The following is a 20,059-nucleotide window of genomic DNA, read 5'->3' on the forward strand; positions in this document are numbered from 1 at the left end:
ATACTAAGGCTATGACTTAGCTTAAACTTCAGTATACTATCCCACTGCCTGAAAGATTAAGTAGAGGCTACGACTCATGGCACTTTGATTAACACTGCTTCCAACAAGAATGGCAACAGCAGCACTGCCTCTTGACCTTCTGCCCATCAGGCCAAACGAAAATGCAAGCACCTCTTACACAATGTTTTGCAGAGATTACTTCAACTCTTCTCACACTCTAAACTAACTCAGGTTGTAGAGTACAAGAAAAATATAACTGCTCATGTTCAGCAAACGAATTTCAACTGGGTCTGACTGCATCCCACTGGCTTGGAGCACAGTCAACACGAGTTTGTTCTACTGTTTCGATTTTCCTAAAGCTCAGATCAGCCCTAGTACTGCTATTAAATCATTCAGAATGAACAGTGACCTGTGGAAAGCCTTGCTTATAAACCATGCTCCTAAACAAACTTCTTCCTTCCCCGTGAGGAAAAGTTTACTAGCCTTTCTTAGGTTCTGGTACCTAAGAAAGTACAGATGAAGTGAGAGTACTCTATGCACTTGTGGACAAAGACATGTGAGTGCATGCTTTTCCTCCCCTCTTTATTCTAGGGGCTCAGCTGAATTTGCTAGATGCCTCAAAAGACATCAAATTCTGGAACCTTTGTGGAAACAGCCTGCTGGGAAAAACAAGTTCCCCACTGAGGAAAAAATGGCAACACCATCTTGGGCCTTAAAAGGCAGCAAAGAATCCACTTGAGAACTGTGACTGCCTCAGTGCCTTGTGAGAAGCTAAGGCATCTACTCTGCAAACACAGGTGTTTGGAAAACATCAGTGCTTTTCCACACGGATTCTTTGGTGCATACTCAGGCTGCACCACCACATAACATAGCATGTTTCAGTTAAAATCCAGCCAACTATGACACAAACTGGAGAGGTGGGGATGGTGCAGAGGAGAGGAAGTATCCCTGCAGCTATTCCAGTCCTCACAACCAGTGCAGTCAGATGGTTATGGCATGGGACACCAAGGACACATTGGCTGCCAAGCTTACCCCTGCAAGGTGTGTTGTTCTCCGACGTCCAACGGCATCGGTGGAAGCATAAAGTTTTGCTCTTTCTCCTGAATTCCTGCAGTTCAGGGCCTTGTAGGACAGAGGGCTGAGGGGGCTGCAAGATGCTGAACGGGGACAAACGGGGATAACTACGGTGTTGGTTGGTTTTGTTATTTATTAGTTTTAATTACAGAGTAGCATTGGAGAATTGACAGAGGAAAGCCAGCAGGAACAGAAACGACCGAGAAAGACAGAAAAGAAAGAAGGTATTAATACACAGAGAAATGACTAAGTATCAAATCAGAACCATCATTTGACATGTTAGCTTGGCCACACATACAGTAAGGATGCAAGTTCAATAGGTGCTCATGCACTTTTCCATTTGTAAACTAATAGTTTCTTTCTAAAAAATTAAGAAATATGCCATGATACTGGGTAGTAGATAGTATTTTCCTGTTAAGTTTTTGTACAACTGGTGGTTCTGAAAAAGCAGTAGAAACAATGGCTGCTCTGACAGATTAGCTTAGTAGACACATTGAAACAACTTTCAATTACATTCAGAATAGAAAACAATCAAATGAAATCAGAATGCCTACGAACTGCATTGGAAGTGAAGAAAAATTAAAGGAGACATACACACAAAGATCAAAACCCATTAACAATACAAACGAGTTTCAACTAGGAAATCAATGAAATTGCTGTCTACAGCTCGCAGCAAGTGATATTTTTTTTAAATTCTTCTTTTTCGGAATATTTTAGCCCATTATATTTTTGATACTTCTAGAATAATAACTTACTCAAATACATTTTCAACAGCAAACTATTTTATGCATTAAAAAAAGCAGGCTGACAACAACAAATCAGCTTGGAAATTAGTTTTTGAGTAACCAGGATGGCAGCTTGTGTTGGTCCGCACAAGCAAAAAGACTATTACCAAAAGACCTGACAATAGCAGGTATCCGATATACAGTGCTCTGATTTTATCTTCAAAGAGAACTTTAACTGCAAATCATATCACAGGAAACTTCTTGCAGCAAAGTATTCTTGGACTTTCTCTTGATTTAACTGAAGGAGAAGATTGGGAAAAACTACATTATTAGTGCAAAGTTTTATTTTTCTGCTCCTGTTTGTCTCTTCTGGTCATTTAATTGAGTCTTAGCACAATTACTATCCAGCATGTCACTTGAGGATAAAATAGGGGCTCTGTATAGTATCTTTCCTATTCCTTTTTTTTTCTCCATGTCAAAGAAATTTACATCCTCTATTTCCTTAATGAAAAGCCAAACCAAATGAAACCAAACCAATATTTCTTGCCTGTATATCCCTCTCTGAGTACACTTGAAAGAATGTAGTTCCACATACAGTTAATTCTTCTAGTCTTACAAAAGTACAGCTGCTGCTACAGGAAGAGCTCATAGACTTAACAGTACTAATGCTGCAAATTCTCCTGTACCAAGAGATTAACATTATGAACAAAGAGTCTCATGTAAGTGTTACAGCAATGGCACTAATGCTTGCCTTATAGTTCATAGGGATTTATGTTTAATGAGAAATTATGACTAACTTAAAAACAAGCAAGAAACAAGAAAGCAGGGATTTTTGTTTGTGTTTTTATTTTGGTTGAGGGCATCTAAACCAGATAGGAGGCAGTGGCATAATGCTTTATATACCCCTTATCATTTATGTGGCTCCTGCCCTGTGATTCAATTCTCCTTCTGCATGCTGATTATCTGAAGTTACCACCAAGGAAGTGGTAACTTCCAACATAAGTATTAAAAGAGAAACAGTTAATTTTCCTTTGTGAAGCTGCCAGACAATGCTTTAGGCAGCACTTCCAATGATTCATGTACTAACAGGATTACATCTATTCAGAGGAGCTTTTTGAAAGCTATTTACAACATATTTTGGTTTCGAAGGATTTATTTAAAAAAAGATCCAGATGTATTATTATGCTGGATGTCCCTAATACCTCCTTAAAATTTAAGGACATGAGTACATATTTAACTCAGTTTGGATTTTTTACATTGCAATTTATTTTTACAGCCAAAGGGCAGGGTAATTTTCTAGGGAATAATGGCAGGCTGGGATGAGTGGAGTGTTCAGAGCACAGCTGTGAGCCATTGCCATCACTTGATCATTAATCTCCAGGAAGCATCCCATATAAAGGGACTGAAGTTATTGCTCCTGGAGAATAATACCTGGAAAACAATGAGCAGATGGATCTTCTGGTGGTATAGTTCCAGTTAGCACAGGGAAGGCTTTTCAGGGAAGTGCTTTAGACTGAACTGAAAAATCAGTCTTTCCTGCTTTTTGTAGCCTTTCTCAATATTCCACTCAGTTTAGATTTGGTTGTGCAGTATAAACAAAAGCAGTCACAAAAAGGTTCATGCTTGCTCCAGGAAGGTAACCACTTACATGCAGCCTTATCAACTATTCCCTCATGAAGAGCTGAATTTCCAATATCTTTCTTCATAGGTGATATTAAGTATTAGTTTTACAAGCTATTGCTTTTGAAGGGTAAAAAAGAATTTTGTGCTTGTTAATTCTACTATTTGCAGAATACCATCCACATTTTTGCTCCTACAGCACCACCCCTGTGGAAACGTACCACAGCTTAATTAGTTATAAGAGTTCTTAAGTGAAAGCTTCTTTAAAAGTAATCTTAGCAGATCTCTGTTCCTTCTTACCTTCTATGTTCTTTAATTAGAATAAAAATCCTGTCCACATCAGACAAGAAAGACTTGTCTCGACTTATAATAATATATTGCTGCACGTGCTGAGGGTGTAATGGTAAAGTTCCCAGTGGATGATTACAGAACATTCTATTATAAAACATCCTATGATAAAAGAAGAGGTAGCTGTCACCTGCCTAAAATACATGATAAGCAAGCATGCCCTGGTTGTATTTGGAATACAGTTTTGACTGGGCTTTCAATTACCACCTAGTGATATCATCACATTTCTGCACATTAATTTTCCCTCAGTGAGTACTATCAGGGAGCTGTTCTGGGGTTGGCAGACAACTTTACAATTATTATAACCTCACTAAACCTGCACATTTAACTTCACAGGTAATAAATGCACAGTAGCCAGGGCCTATCTTTATAAAAGTCTAAGTTTCTCCATGTGGGAAGTGCTCTGGTAGGGACTGAAACTCCTTTGCAGCAAGCAGCTCACAGCTTTAGCAGTGGATGTGCTAAATCAGCTCTTTCCAGCTAGGTGTGCGTTTCCTTAAACAGCCAAGGCCAGAGTGATGTTGTTGCCTGCATGTTTTGTATGTTATGTTTTTATTCATTTATTGCATTGATGAAGAGGCACAAGTAAGAAAGAGTTAGTAGGAGAAAGAGAAAGAGGCATAGCAAACTGTACAGGGAAGCTTTCATGCTGTCATGCACACTAACCACGGACGTTCAAGTTCATTCTGGGATGCCACCATACACCCATAATCAGATCAGTGACTTTACAGCATCCGGCAGGGAATCTGGAAAAATAAGTGTCTGAGACATGAAGCCTCTGCTGTTACAGGATTACCTGCATCTCCAGACAATGCAGCTGTGCTTTTACTCCGAGCCAGGAATGAGTGTGTGGGCGTCAGGAGCCTGCTAACGATGCTGCTCTCCCATGGGCTGAGCTGAAGACGGCGAGCTGAACATGCACCATACAAGCAAGATGTTAGATCAAACACTTCACAGATAACCACATGCTGCAGAGTGTTAGTACTCTTTCCTCACCACTGCATACCATGAAAATCTTGAAACTGTCCACAGTAGTTCAGTGTTTCGCATTTTATTATTACTCCTCTTTAGCAGAAGAATTCCTATAGAAATATGTACATCTGAACATTTAATTTATGTTACTGTCTGTGGCATTTATGGCAAATTGTTACCAAATGAGTACAGATACTCTGCACATCTGCCACATTCCACGTTAGGAATGACAGGATAATTTCCCTACTAGAGGAACACTTGCCACTCCTAAATATAGACTTCAACAGAGATGTTTGTGTCCCAAAGGCTTCCTACACTAAAGATATATAGTCTTCCAGTTACACTTAAACACCTTCCAAAGCTTTCCAGCCTACCTAGAAAAACGAAAGAAGGCTGCTCACTGCTATACAGAGAATTGTCTCAATGAGGTTTTATCAAAGCATTGCAAAAGGACAGTGTGCCTCAATTGCAGATATCAAGCTCAGCAACTGCAGTTGTCTCAGTAATAGGTGAAGCCACAGAAAACAGTATATATATTTGATCATTCATTCTCTGTCCACAGATCCTGCTAATGATCAGTTTGCAGGTAGAACACTTTTCAATAGTTGCTCTGTTTTGAAAGTGCAATACATGTTGACCTGGCTGCAATCACACTGCTACTTTGCTTTTCCCAGTGTTGTCTAATGCAAACATAGCTTGTCAATATAATCCTTTTATCTTATAAAGTTTCTTTACTTTTTTTTTTTAATTTAAATTTATCGTGGCAAAGCATTAACCAGAAGAATCCTGTAAGTTACTTTCTGTATTGAATTGATATTTCTTTGATATTCCAATGCAACAAACTGTTTCATAATAACTATCACAAGCCAAAACATTCAACTACTTCCCAAAGTAATTCATTATAGTAAGCTTACACTATAGCAGTAATCTTGATATTGCAAGCAAAAGCAGGTCTTTTTACACCTCAGCATTCATTTACCTTAGTTTAGTGTTTACAGCAACAAAACTGCAGCTTGAATTTATGAGGCTCAATCTCTATAACATTAATTGAAGTGACTGGCTGTAACAAACTTGACATTCATTTGCATTTTTAAAGGAAGAAATCCATCACTTTTAATAGACATAAACTCTGAATCTGTCTTTAATCTACTCCTTGCTGAGCCCCATGAAAAGAGAGGCTGATCTCAATCTCCTTCTATGAAAATATAATTGCTTAATCTGCCCTCAGTGCTGTTTTGCACTTCTCAAATTGCTCCCTTAAATTCCAGTAATGCAATAAGGGGCATTACTATAGAAATATAGGACTCTCAAACACAGCAGGCTCTTTTCCTAACTGTCCTTTTACACAATGTACTATTGCCAGAGCTTTTTGGGATTAATGGCTCCATTCTGCAATGGTAGAGATCATACAGACACACAAAATACCCTACAGAGACCTCCATTACAGCACACATATTATCATTAAGCATGCAGTTTAACAATGAAGAAATCACAGAGCTACCATTAAACTGGATGCAGTAATGGCCAAGTCTTTGCTTCCTCTCATCTCCAGGCCCCATGCTCAGTATGATCACTGTTTAAAGCTACTGTTGCAAGACAACAGATTCTTTTTTGCGTACTCAGGCTTCAGTAGGTGAGGCTCACAGGTATGACTGTGGATGAGTTTGGAGAACTCTTCTACTGTAGTTTAACATAAGGATCACACAACTTCAGAAACAATCCTTGATATTTTAGGCCAGTAAACCAGTACTATATACACTATCCATTTTTCAGTATTTATCCTTACATAATAAGTGAATGTAACTATGTAAATACAGCCCTGTGGGGCAGCTGCAAGCCTTATGTCACTATATAAGCTTATATAAACTCCCAGAGATGAAATAATCTCAAGAGGACACAGCTAAGAGACTGATGATTTAGAACAGCCATGTCTCACATATCTCATATTCCTTGCCTTAAAGATGAGTATGGTTTAATTATCTTGGGCCCTAACTCAGGGGAAATTGTATCCACATCCTCTATTGGAAGCAATCCCGTGTCCACAGCATCCAACTGAAGCACTGAGGCAGTGTTTGTGTGTGAGCTAGTTGATATGCACAACAGTGAACTAAAACCAAAAACTTTCTTCTCCATATAAGCAATAGGCCCAGTTCGAGATGTCAAAATAGTTTTAGCAGGACCTTGGAGTGGAGTCACTCTGATTCTCTACAATGTGTTTAGATCAGAGTTTGTTCAGATGCACCTTGGCTTTGTGGGCCAGGGTCATCACATAATGAATTTTCCAAATGCACAGCTACCTGAAAGCATCACACTTCACACATTCAATACATATTTTAACAGATTAGCACCACCATTCACCTAGAACAGACAAACTTTCCCCCACTGGGTTCCAACTACAAGAGTATTAATATTAAATGCATTGAACAGCTTCAGTTTGATGCCCAAACCACACTGGAGCAAAACTGAATACCAAACAAAGAACATCCCAAAATAATAAGATCAACTTTAAGACAATGAGGTCAGGGATTTCTTTTCTTGCTCTTTTTAATACCTCAGGGTGATGTTTTCAAGATTTAGTCTTTCAAACCATCTGACAGACAAAGGGAAACAGTATTTTTTGCTCTCATGATGTGTTAAGCTATCACTCTAAGGGCTATTTCATAGAATTATAGAATGGTTTGGGTTGGAACGGATCTGAAGGATCATCAAGTTCCAACCTTCTTCTCATGGGCAGGGACACCTTCCATTAGATCAGGTTGCTCAAAGCCCCATCTATTTTGCCCTTGGGCATCCACAATTTCCATGGGCAACCTGTTCCACCTGCCTCCTCCAAGCTATCTCACCAGCCTAAGAGTGAAGATTTTCTTCCTAATATCCAATCTAAACCTTTCATTTTGAAGCAATTACCTCTTAGTCCTATTACAACATGTCTTTGTAAAAAGTCCTTCCCCAGCTCTCTTGGAAGACCCTTTTGCTGTAAAGTCTCCCTGGAGCCTTCTCTTCTCCAGGCTATCTCACCAGCCTAAGAGTGAAGATTTTCTTCCTAATATCCAATCTAAACCTTTCATTTTGAAGCAATTACCTCTTAGTCCTATTACAACATGTCTTTGTAAAAAGTCCTTCCCCAGCTCTCTTGGAAGACCCTTTTGCTGTAAAGTCTCCCTGGAGCCTTCTCTTCTCCAGCCTGAACAAGTCCAAGTCTCTCAGCTTTTATTGCTCCATTTTCACATAGGAAGCACATTTGTGATAGGCTTGCTGGTACAAGGAAGTACCCTTATCCCCAGCCACAATCAGGTTATTTTTAACAGATGAAAGATCTTTACAACCCAACTTGTAACTAAAAAACACACAAAGTTGCAGGGTGCTGGCAAAAGTAAATTGGTTACAATCACCTGTATTTGTCTTCAGGATATACAACCTGAATACTGGAAAGTTGTCTTAGCAGCAGCAGAATAATTTGCAAGTAAGCAAACAGCAGCATTTGATTAGCTGTAGGAACAGATGGGAGGCAGGGATTTAACAGGCCTTCTGATGAGCACCATGAAGGAGACTCTCATTGATAAATGTTGTGTTTGCTTATACACATACACAATATGGTGAAGAGTACGTAGGGGGAAACTGCTCTTTCCACAGGAAACAATACTGGAGCCCCTGAATGTCTTCTACAGTGGTTGCAGAAAACAGTGATGCAGTGGTTGAGACAATCATCTGCTTGAAAGAAAAATCACTGCAGAGAAGGGGAGGAAAAAACTAGGGTGCAAGTTTTGCAAAACTTCAAGTATGTAACTCATACCTCATGAAAAGTAGTATCCCTTTGCTAAGCTCTCCTTAAAGAGCAGAACTGCCAAAATCTACTGGTCAACAGCAGTTTTCTCCAGTTGAATATGTGTTCATGTTCTGTTACAGTTTCAACTATTCACTAACTACAATAACATAAAAGCATAATGAGAAGCATGTTCTAGCTGCCCGATTGTACAATTGTGATAAAGAGCTATACAGTAATACAATGCTTGAAATGGCAGCAACCAGTCTTGTAGCCAATTAGTTAATGAAAACTTTTGTCTTTTGCTGCATCAAAACAAAAAAACAAACCTGTCCTTCAGATGATAAAAAGGTGCTGCACAACAGATGACAAGTTGTTGTTGACAGCTATAAGCCACTTAGTAGGTAAGCTTATCATCCTTATCTCCAGCTCACTGTTTTGCAGGTAGGAGTCTGTATCACAGAGTGTGTTTGATTGGGTGCCCTCTGGAAGGTGAAATGGGGAGCAGGCAGTCACAGCCTTCCTTTAAGCACCCGCCTTAAGAGGTTGAGGCCACTGGAGAGACTAGTGGCACTTCTCCAGATACATGGCTCAACTAGATTTAGGTATCTGACTTTGCATGAGAAAAAGCATTTATAGCATTTGGATTTACTTTTTGTCTTGGAGCCTGAAAAAGTCACAAGAGACTCCTAAAGGGTTCTGTGCTGTTTTAGTAAAAATGCCAAGGAAAAATGCCTCAACATTTTAACAAATGGCCATCACTTCCATATTCCTTTTTTTCCCTACCATTAGACTGCCTAGTATTCTGTTTAAGTTCTCCTGAACTTGAAATGGGTGGCAGAAGCTAAAACACTGTGTTACAGCCCATAAGAGACTGTCCTTCCTACTTAATGCCTGCTGCTGTTCACCTGCCCACTTCACCAAAATCCTTCCTCAAAAAAAGTATCTGGCAAAGAACAGCAATCATTTGAAAAAAATTACATACCTGAAAAGCTAATAAAGTTAAAACTGTCTGGATTTCAACATTTAGAGCAAGAAATGACTAGTGCTTAGGAACAAATTATTTCTTAGGTAATACTGTATTTTTCACAAGTTACCAGACTGGACTACTAGGTTTGCCCACTAAGATGAACATGGCTCATCCAATCAACCAGATACACACGTTCTCTCAAACTTGGAACTTGGTTAAGACACACAAATAATGACATCAAACCAGACAACACAACTAAAAAGTCCATTTAAAAAAAATTAAAAATAATTTTATGGATTGAAATGGGACAGAACTCAGTAGAGGACAAAAAAAATCCCTACCAAGTACTTTACTGTAAAGCTCTTTGCACAAGTTACACAAGAGACATTCTTTTATAAAACTTTTAAGCTCAATGCTTCAATCTCATAAGTCCTCAGAACAGCGGCAGAAATTCAGCTATGTTAATTTTTAAAAGCTTGATGGTTTGTCTTTTTTCAGACTTGTAAACACCAAAAATGTACACTGAAATGAAGCAATCTTTGAGAAATAACTGGACACAAAAAGTCAATAAACAGACAATATGAAAAACATCCACACCTCTTCCATAAAAATAACCAAAATGGCAATAAAATCAGAAAATGTAATAAAATAACTGCTTGAAAGCTTCATGCAACATGTTCTTAGACATTCAAGAGCTATTACTGAAAAAAAAGGAAAACAAAATAATGACAAAATGGTCTAATGCAAATAAAAGGTCACACATGATTGCATGCACTATGGAGTGATGTATTCTTTCAACAGTTGTACCTCATTTACTAAAAACCTGACAGAAGCACTGCTTTTATAATTTGCTAAAGTAGGATTGTTTAGGTAAGTTCTCTTGTTTTAAAAAACAAGAATTATTTGTTCTCACAGGAAAAAATGTTCAACCATTTACTTGTCACATTTGAAGTCTTTCCACTACCACTTAGATGAAGTACAGAAAACGACTTCAGAAGCTTGTTTTATGTGCAAAGTAATACATCAGTATAGAACATTCTTTCTTGCTCCTCTTTTAATGCTTTTTTCTTCAAAACTGTACCTCTGTCTGGAGAATTTAGTAATGTTGCAGATGAGGAGGAGAGCCGCTTGTTTATGACTGGATCAACATGTTTCGAAAGGTTCATTGTTGAAACAGACCGCCTGTCTCGATCTAAAACAAATGGAGATAATGCTAATTGACAGCCCACATGCAATAGTGCAAGTTCCTAGCTCACTAGTGGGAGGAGGAAAAAGGACTAGGTCACTCCTGCTCTACCACAAGAACTTCCAAAATAGAATGGATTTCTCAGCAGACGTACAGGTGACTCAAAGACTGGGCACAACACAATTTAAGCTTCAAATGTGTAAAATATTCTATTCATTATCACTCAGTGGGTTGCAATCTAGACTTTCAATATTGTCAGAAAATATTTGCTCACAAGTTACAATAGAAAGCTTCATGGAAGGACCAAGATGCTTGGAAACACAAAGTTATTCACTAAAAAACCACCCTGCCATCTGAACAAAAGGTGACAGGGCACGTTACTAGGCAGATGGTCAATATTGTGACAATGGCATGCTGAAAGATTAAGGGAACACTAGTGCACAAAGGAAGTGAGGGTAAGCACAAAAGAAATCAAAAGATTTAGTTAAAAATCCCACAGTTACGTGTAAGTTCTAAACCACCTACCAGAGTTATTTTCAGAGTGCTGAAAATCCAGCTCAGCACACACCTTAGCAGATATAAAAATCAACCTCTGTGGAAAGTACTTGTAATGCACCTACTTGGCATACATAACACGAAAAGTTTATAACTTGATTTCAGTTTCTCTACCTTTTAGAGCGAATTACATCATTTGCACAACTGCTGCAGTCAGCATCTGCGTCCTGCTGAGGGGGTGATGGTTACTTCAAGAATAGAGACTGCACACACTTTGTGCATATGTGTGCCACAGAAAGTTTGCTGTGTCCCTTCTTTTCTCTCTCTCAAGAAACACCTCAAACAAAAAGAGCTCCAAGCTCCGTGCTTCAACTACACATTCCCCATTACAAATTTGCATCTAAAAATCTGAGACCCAAAAGATGCTGTGAGAATCAATTCTGCTTTTGCTTACATTTTAGCATGTACTGAACCTCAGCACGACTCAGCAAAGCACTCAACCATGCTGAAATGCAATGAGGCTTGAGCCTATGCCTAACTGCTCTGCTGATTCATAGTCTGTGTGTGCAAAAATGTGTCCCTACACTGTTTGCAAAGCAGATGCAAACTCAGGACAATGACAGCATTAAGGATGCTACTGCTGAAATATTATTTGCCACTGTTTATTTATGACAAATGTATTAAGATTGTATTTACCTGTTCTGTCCCAATAGATTAAATTATACTCACTGTGTACAAAAAAAATTCATAGAAATAAGAGTCTATGAAAAATACTTTAATTCTCCCCAGATCTATGAACTACATAGGATCCACTATAACTCGTTGGACTGAAGAAAGATTCTCCCTACCCCATGTGATTATTTGCTTACTTTAATGTTAGAATGACTTGGTGAGGGCATAGAACTGGTAGACTGAATACTGGGAGGGGAATAAAACTCAGAAATGTGTTTTAAAAAGGAGCAAGCTAAATGTTATAACTAAGAAAAAGACCTCTGTAGACTGTCAAGACGATCCCAAATTGATCTATGGGGTAAACTGGAGAATGCCCTGTGCAAGTTAGTACTGGACACATGATGTTCAGACTTCCTGAGAACAGGAAAATTTGTGGGAACGGGATGGGGATCTTGATCTCATGAATAATCTGCCACTGAGAAACTACACAGTGTATCAGTACAGCCATAAAGCTTCAACATTTGGCAGAAAGGATGTACTGCATAAACTGACTTCCTGAAGATGACAAATGACAATATTGAAAATCACCTCTGTTGTTAGGCATGACAACATTTCTTGTGTCAATGAACCTTATTTAAATGAATGACATTCAGCATAAGGATTTGCATATAGGTGTTGGCAATACGAATCCTATAAATGTAGAATAGGCCAAATGTAATCCATTGCCTGGAAAATTGCTGCTTTCTTTATCCAAAAAAAACAAAAAAGAAACAAACAAAAAAAAGGAATTAAAATACTCATAAGCAACAAAACAGCCAAGGCAGCTGGTTATGTGTCTGTGTTCATGTGCAAAATTGTAAATCCTACGTGCCAAAAGGGTTTTAGAAAATAACAAAATATTCAAATTTGCTCTCCTTGAATTCCAGCAGATAGAATATTATGCTTCATTTCAGTGAATTGTGCCAAATCTTTAGAGTCAGCCAGCAGTAACTCTCCACCAGAAAGATAAATAATAATGAAAAATCTGGTACTAACAACAGTTCTAATCTATCAGCATGGTGTTAAGCATGCATTGCAACTACATGAGGGTGGTTTAGTTACTGGTGATCTCACTTCCTGAGCACTAGCTACAGGTGAAGGAATAACAAACCACAGCATTATGTACCAGGTTTTCTAGCACCACCCAGAGAATTGAAGTGGTGCTCCAGGCCTGCTAAATCGAGAAAGGTGAATGATGATTCAAAATAATAACCTAGGGACAGAATGCAAGACAATGATTTTTCACAGAAAATAAAATAAAAATCAAATAAGTTATACAAAGTTAAGCAAAAAATTAACCTTTTATGAAAAATAACTGTTTATTGAAATTATATATGACAAAGATTTCAGAGTATTCTTTTCTCAACTTTTTTTTCCTCCCCTGATGAGAGGTTAGACACATAGAAATTAGAATAGGAAGTAAAGAACTTAAAGGATTACTTCCTGTTGAAAGAAGTAAAGGAAAAGTTCTCTTTTGGGAGACTTGATTCATATTAAACAGGGCATATACACATTAATGACTGGCAGATTAAGTTAGAGAAAATATTTGGGCAGAAAAGCATATAGCTAAAATTCACTTAATTTGCCAATCTTTAGGGGAAGAAAAGGGACTTCTATTTCCCCAGATTTTAGTACACAGCAGAGACCTCTTATTACAAAGAACAATTTTCCTTCCTCATGGTCTACTTTAATCTCCGTATTTGGTCATTTCCACCAGACCTACTTTTAGAGGCACAAAGCTAGCATTTGCCACAGTAGCTCATATCACAAGATTGACACAGCACAAGCACACCCACGTATATATACACACACAAACAACAGCAAAGCAGCAGGAGCGAGAAGCTGTAGCAAGGTAGTTACAGAATAAGTCAACTCCCAAAACAAGCTATAACTTTTGTTCAGATTTCTTTCTCCTTGTTACCTTTTTGCTACACAAGAATGTCACAAACATGCCACTGCTAGCAATAATAGGACCAAGAGAAAAGAATTCAAACTAACATACACTGAAACATCCTTCCTTTCAGAAGAAGAAAAGTAAATTCCAGTTGACTGGTGGAGAAGGGAAACTAGCAAGCAAAGCAAGCCTCCCTCTTTACCTGTGTTATTAATGCGGTTGTGCAGTGCTCCTCCCCAGGACCACCTGTTTTGCCTTTGTTTTGGCTTCTGGCTTCTTTCAATTGTGCGACGTACAACAGCTTCATGTCGTTCCTTGAGTACAACAGGATAACACATTTAGATACTACTGGGTTCTTAACTTTATTATCAAACCTTGCTACCCTCCATCATATGGACAAAACCAAGTAGGCATCTTAGGTCTTTAAGCTTATGTGCTGCCTACTTAAGACACACAGACTAAAACAAAATTAAGCAGCAAGTAAGCCATAAACAAGTTAGAACATTAAATGAAATTTTGAAAAGGTAAGATCTGTTTAAGTGGCCCTGCCACTACACAAACACACCCTAGTGCTACTTCCCATGTACTAAATACCAGAAGAGTGGGAGACTTAGGAAACACAACACCCACAAGAATAAGGTGGCTTACATAGGATCACACTGCCCATACTTCCCAGTTTAACTGGGAGACAAATCAGCCAAGAGCATATTTCACCGCACACTCATTTCTGAAAAGGTTTTCTTAGGGCAACTTATATTTAACTAGCCTTAAACTGAATGGCTAAGAATTAACAGCTAACCATACAAACCTGATCCAAAATGTTTTTCTGCATGAGTTTGCACAGTGCCATACACAGTAATCCAGGCAGGCTCAACTTCACTGCATTTGATTCATAACAGAAGCAGTACCTGTGCAAGTAAGGCTTAAAATTCTTCCACACACTGTCATACTGACCATGGCTCATGTTGCATTGTCTACATCAGCTCTTAGAGAAAAAGGTTGATAGTACTGTATCTTAGGGCAAGAGAAGTTGAAAAGCTTTTTCATGACATTCGTTCTTACCTTCTCTTCTTCTAGTTTCTGCCTTCGCTTTTCCTCTACGGCAGCTCGCCTTCTCTCCTCCTTTAGTCTCTGCTCTTCTAGCTTCTTCCTGCGTTCCTCTAGGTGCTTCTCATAATGTTGCCGTGCTCTCTCTTCTCTTTCTAGCCAGACGGATTCTCTCGCAGCTGTGAGAAATGAGAAATAAAAGAATTAACTTGCTTTATGTCATTAAGTCTTTAATACATTTCGAATAACCAAGGTAAATGGAAAGCCTTTTGAACTCTCTTTCTTCAGAGACACATAATATCCTTATCTCTCCTCATGTATTAAAATGTACCCGGGCCACACACTGATTTTATCTAATCTCAATATATTTATTATGAATTACCAACAGTTATTTGAGCAGACAGTTTCTTCAGGGAAGAAAGAATTTTTTGCCAGCTTAAAATGCCTAAATACTGAAGTCAGATGCATGTGAACAAACTTCTGTTACATAAACCATGCTAATTCTCTGTAATATTTTACTGAAAGAAAGACAATAAAAAGAGAGGTGAAACTACCATAACTTTCACCTTTATTGATCAATACAGATCTCTTATGGTAGAAGTGGCTGGGATAACAATTCTAGCACCTGGACCAATAGAAGGAAGGAAGTTACCCAACAAAGAAGTCTAGAGGTAAACATTAATCTGTCACATAATTCCACTTACACACAGCTTCAAACAACATGTTTCAGAAGAGCTAATCAAGACAAATCAAGAAGTCCTACACAGGACTAATTTTTCTCCCTATCAGGGTCTGAATTTTCATGAAGTTTGTAGAATGCAGGCTCAGACTGCAGTCCACACGAAACCATTGATGCAAGATACCCTGGATCTCTCCACACAGGTGCCTTGAAAGCTTTGGGACCCAGAGTGGAACAAGATTGTTCCCTTATGCAACATCATATGTTTGCAGTCTAAGTCAGTGCTACCATCACACAGGAAATGCTCTAGACTCTTATAGAATCCTTTCACTACAGTGGTACAAAAATTAATTAAAAAAATCCAAAATCCAACCAAAGCAAAACAACCTACCACAAAAAAAACCCTGAAACCCAATGCAAACATCCTGTTACCTAGACCCTGAACACACTAAGTAACCCAAACAATGTACTTGTTCAAAACTGGAACTCAATCAAACCCTTTTGCAGAAGATTTGAAAAATCTATTATCTTTGAAGGAGCTAAAAGCATCTATCTAAGAAGCATAATTGCATATATCTCATGAAAATCCAGCTTGCTGTAGCATGTCAGCTTTTAATGAATAGTCACTTATGTACAGACTCTACTGATCATATCAAGACGAGCTGCTGCTGTGAGCCACAAGACTTCCACAGATCCTGCAATGAGCTGGCTCTTTTGTGCCTGGAATATGCTTACAATGGCAACCCAGTACAAAAAAGCACTTTGGTGGTCTACTGAAAATTAATAAATTATGAAAAGAAAAAACCCCAAAAAAACCTCAACAGCTTTCTTAACTGATGTCACTGGAATATTAATTTGCCTATAAAAGACATGGAGATTATTTGTTCTTGCTTTTATTAATGTAAATGGCTAAACTTTCTTGAGACACATGGTGATTTCCATAGGATTCAGTCCGTTAGACTTCATGCTGTTTAGAAGAAGTAATCAAAATAGGACATTTGAACTTTTAAGACTAAATTCAAGAATAGCGAGGCTAAAAAGATATTTATGCACGTTCTTAGTTCTGGTACGACAATCAGAATGCTGGACCTCTGGACAGAACACTTATCTCCAGCTTTCTGCTTTCTCTGAGAAGGGGTGACAAAAATTACACTTCTGTGATACAGCAAGACAGCTCAATAACAGAAACAAGCATTAGTGAGGGATTAACCCAGGCAAATGGACGCGTTTGACTGGAATAACTTTTAACAAAAATAACAGATCTGATTCAAAACAAATAAAAGCTATATCTTTCCACCTTTAGGCTACAGGCAGAAGACAGCAGAAAATATGTGCCCACCTGCTAACATAAGGAAGTTACTAATTTTATGCTTAGACCAAGTATTTAACAAATACATGAAAGTATGATTTATGATACATCTGTTTGCTGAAACACGTGTAATACCTATTTTCATTAATTTAACTTTTGTCACAGATAGAGATATAATCTTAACTACTTTTGATTTTTTTTTCAATTTTCAATTCCTGCATTTTATCTTATTAGAGAATCAAAGGAGAACATCTGCTTTGTTTACACTTCTTCCTGCATGCACTACTGACATTCTTCTGTGAACTTAAGGGCTCAGTTTTTGTCACCTATAAGGTAGGAATATACAGTGGCGTAAGTTAGTGCCCTTAGATATATAAGGATATCTTAAGGAAAAATCAGAAGTTTTGAATATTTGTTTTTCATTCTTATGTCCCTATTTATGAATTTTCAGGAACATTTTCCTGCCACCCCAAACAGATATGAAAAAATTGTCTTGTAGTCTAAAAAGTTTACTCTTTAGACCTCTGCTCTAACATAAAATATTTTAAAAAATATATTAAGCTCTATTCTGGATACACAGGTTGCTTCTAGAAGCACAGCATCAAATGCCTTGCTGATAGAAAGAATCAGCAGATGAGCCTACAGGAAACTGAAGATATCTCTAGAAGGTCTCATCAACCTGAAAGAGCAGCCAATTTGAGGATGTGGCAGGGAAGAATACCAACTTCTATGATGGTGTCTCCAGAAACTGTGCCAAGACCTATGCCTGGTGCTGAGCCAACAAAGAACTCCACTGGGGGTATGGTCCAACAAAAAAGCATTTTCTCAGGCCTGAGCATTAACAGGTTCATGATCCTTCTCTCCCTTGTAATATCTCACATTGTATGACAATGTGCAAGATTCATTCCAGGAAAGTTTGGTCACCATTCAGATAGCACCTGCATGCTAAAAGCTTAAATTCCATTGGAATTCTTACATTAAAGCTGGAAAGTAACAAACAAAAGTCACAGCCTGATCCATTTTCTATTCCATTCCTTAGTACAATCAATATATTTGAACACAGTCATGTGATACAAGGACACAAAATTAGAGCATAAAAACAGGATTTAGAAATTGAGCCCTAGACATGCTGTTGAGTACCTTCTGCTTGTTTGCAAACTAGAATGTTGGGTTAGATTACAAAGCAACATAATTAAGGCTGTGTTTCTGATACTTCTGAAGTGAATAACAGCGAGAGAAAACAAGGTCAATCAAGAAAGAGACACTCCAATATTAAGAGACACATAAGACTTGAAAACAATTAATTTTACACTGGAATTAACTAATGTAATGTGGAAGATGTTAGCTACAAACCATGCATATTTCTTTCTTGGAAATAATTTTGTAGTTTCTTTCCCCAGCCACACAGATTAGAACTATTCTTTGCAGGGGTTTTAGGCAGTGAGGGAAGGATGAGCATGTACTAAATGTCAAAGCCTTTATTTTCTGTTTATCTCTGTGAAGCAAAGAATGTGCCCCCAGATTCTCTTTTTCTTTTGGTTTACTGCCTATACAAAGGCAGATCAGTCTAGCACCATGCTTTCTCAGTCTGCCTTTTGAATCCACCTCAGATGGACAGCTCATCTGAACCAAAATCCTACAGCCTCTGTCATGCTTTCCAGCCTTTATCTTTTCCAACTTTACAGCACTGACCTCAGGAACAGCTTTCTCCTCTGACTGCTCTTTCCACCTTTGCTCACTGCCAGCCCTGCACTGAGGCTGTGATTGCCCCCTTGCTGCATTAGCAGTAAAATGGATCAGTGATGCTTTAACCATACCTAAAAATGGGGACATTACACAGAAGTGGCTGACTGAACAAATTAGAAGGTGAACTTGAGAGCTGTAATTAAAGGCGAAGTTAATGTGAGATTCTCTAAGCCAACCTTTCCCCAGTAACCATGCTCCAAGGGACATTTATCACATAAGTTTTTAAACTAGTCTCCCTTAAAAATTGTTTTCTTGTTTTATAAACCCTTCTGACATTCAAATTCTCCAAGGAGATCCCAAAATTATTCATATGCTAGGGTCAATGATTCCCAGTTTCTGTGGGGCTTCTTTCTGTTGGATAAAGTTCTTCCCCCAAGTGCCAGGGAAGAAAACAGGCCAGAAGGAATTTACTCACAGAAAAAAAAAATTGTAATTTTTACTAATGTTATTATTATGACAGTGATCACTTTCTGTGATGTTTAAAATACTACTTTAGTGCCTATGCATTGTAAGTATTAAGGATTTAATTAATTTAGTACACTTGAAACTCAGACATATTCAGGAATTAAGATTAATCACTCTTTATTTAAGGAAGTGTGCTAAGTCAAAAAGCAGTATTATCATCTTTTGTTCCCAACACCAGAAACTAAATGAACCATGTGTCCTTGTCAGGATCATAATTCTGATTAAAAAAAGATCAGTCTTCAAGCAGGATTAGCGTAGATAAACATGCACAGAAGTGAGACTCAAAAAAGTGAGACTCAGTTTTCTCAAGAACCAGGGACCAAGATACTGCTAAGTAATAACAAGAAAATTCTTCCTCTTTGCCACTAACTAAGGTTACCAGAATGAAAACCATTTTAAAATCCCAGTTATTTTCCCTGTTGAAAAACACATTTTGATTTTCTTTCCAGTTATGGAGGACCAGGTCTGTGCTCTGGAACCAGACACTAACTGGCATGGAACAAATTTCATCTCTACTACTAAACTTCTACCCTCCAAAATGGTGACAGCACTTAATCTGCGCATGCAGAAAAGCCCATGGACCTTCCCTGCCAATTCCCAAACTTTTTCTGGGAATCAGCAAGCAGACAGCTAGTTGGCTGGAGCCAACACCCTGCCAGGATCCATCATAACAGCTTTATAGTAAGAACAATTAAGTTTTAGCATCAGGGAATGATCTTCAACACTGTTAATTTGGCAGTACAGATACAATCAGTATGGCAGATAAGGGTAAAGCCCACATGATGAAAAAGCAGCAGTTTTCAGTAATGTTTTCCAGTTTGAGCAAGCCATCTACCATAGCTGCCTTCATAAAAAGTCAGTTCCAACATGTTTGTGTCTCAGCATTCAGTGCCAGAACACAGCTTCTCAGCCTGACATATGTAAGAGTGCGACACCTCCCTTTGTTCTGGCCTCCAGGAACAGAGCCATTTGACCTACCACTGCCTCTCTTGGGACTTCCATGTCGCACAATTCAAGAGGGTTAGTCTCGCATAGAGAGATCTTATAGCTTTGTT

General features: G+C 38.3%; 1 protein-coding gene across 1 annotated transcript in view; it reads right to left on the reverse strand.

The window, feature by feature from the left end:
• The window catches only part of MAP7 (microtubule associated protein 7), a 99,965-nt gene that overhangs the window by 20,688 nt on the left and 59,218 nt on the right, over window positions 1-20,059 (reverse strand). Inside the window, exons 4-8 of the mRNA XM_031056301.1 lie at window positions 14,821-14,984; window positions 13,961-14,072; window positions 10,554-10,664; window positions 4,564-4,677; window positions 1,033-1,157 (exon numbers count right to left, since the gene is read on the reverse strand). Of these exons, the coding sequence (XP_030912161.1) occupies window positions 1,033-1,157; window positions 4,564-4,677; window positions 10,554-10,664; window positions 13,961-14,072; window positions 14,821-14,984 (626 nt within the window). The remainder of the gene's footprint in view (window positions 1-1,032; window positions 1,158-4,563; window positions 4,678-10,553; window positions 10,665-13,960; window positions 14,073-14,820; window positions 14,985-20,059) is intronic.

This window comes from Geospiza fortis, unplaced genomic scaffold, assembly GCF_000277835.1.
Source record: "Geospiza fortis unplaced genomic scaffold, GeoFor_1.0 scaffold162, whole genome shotgun sequence".
NCBI lineage: Eukaryota > Metazoa > Chordata > Aves > Passeriformes > Thraupidae > Geospiza > Geospiza fortis.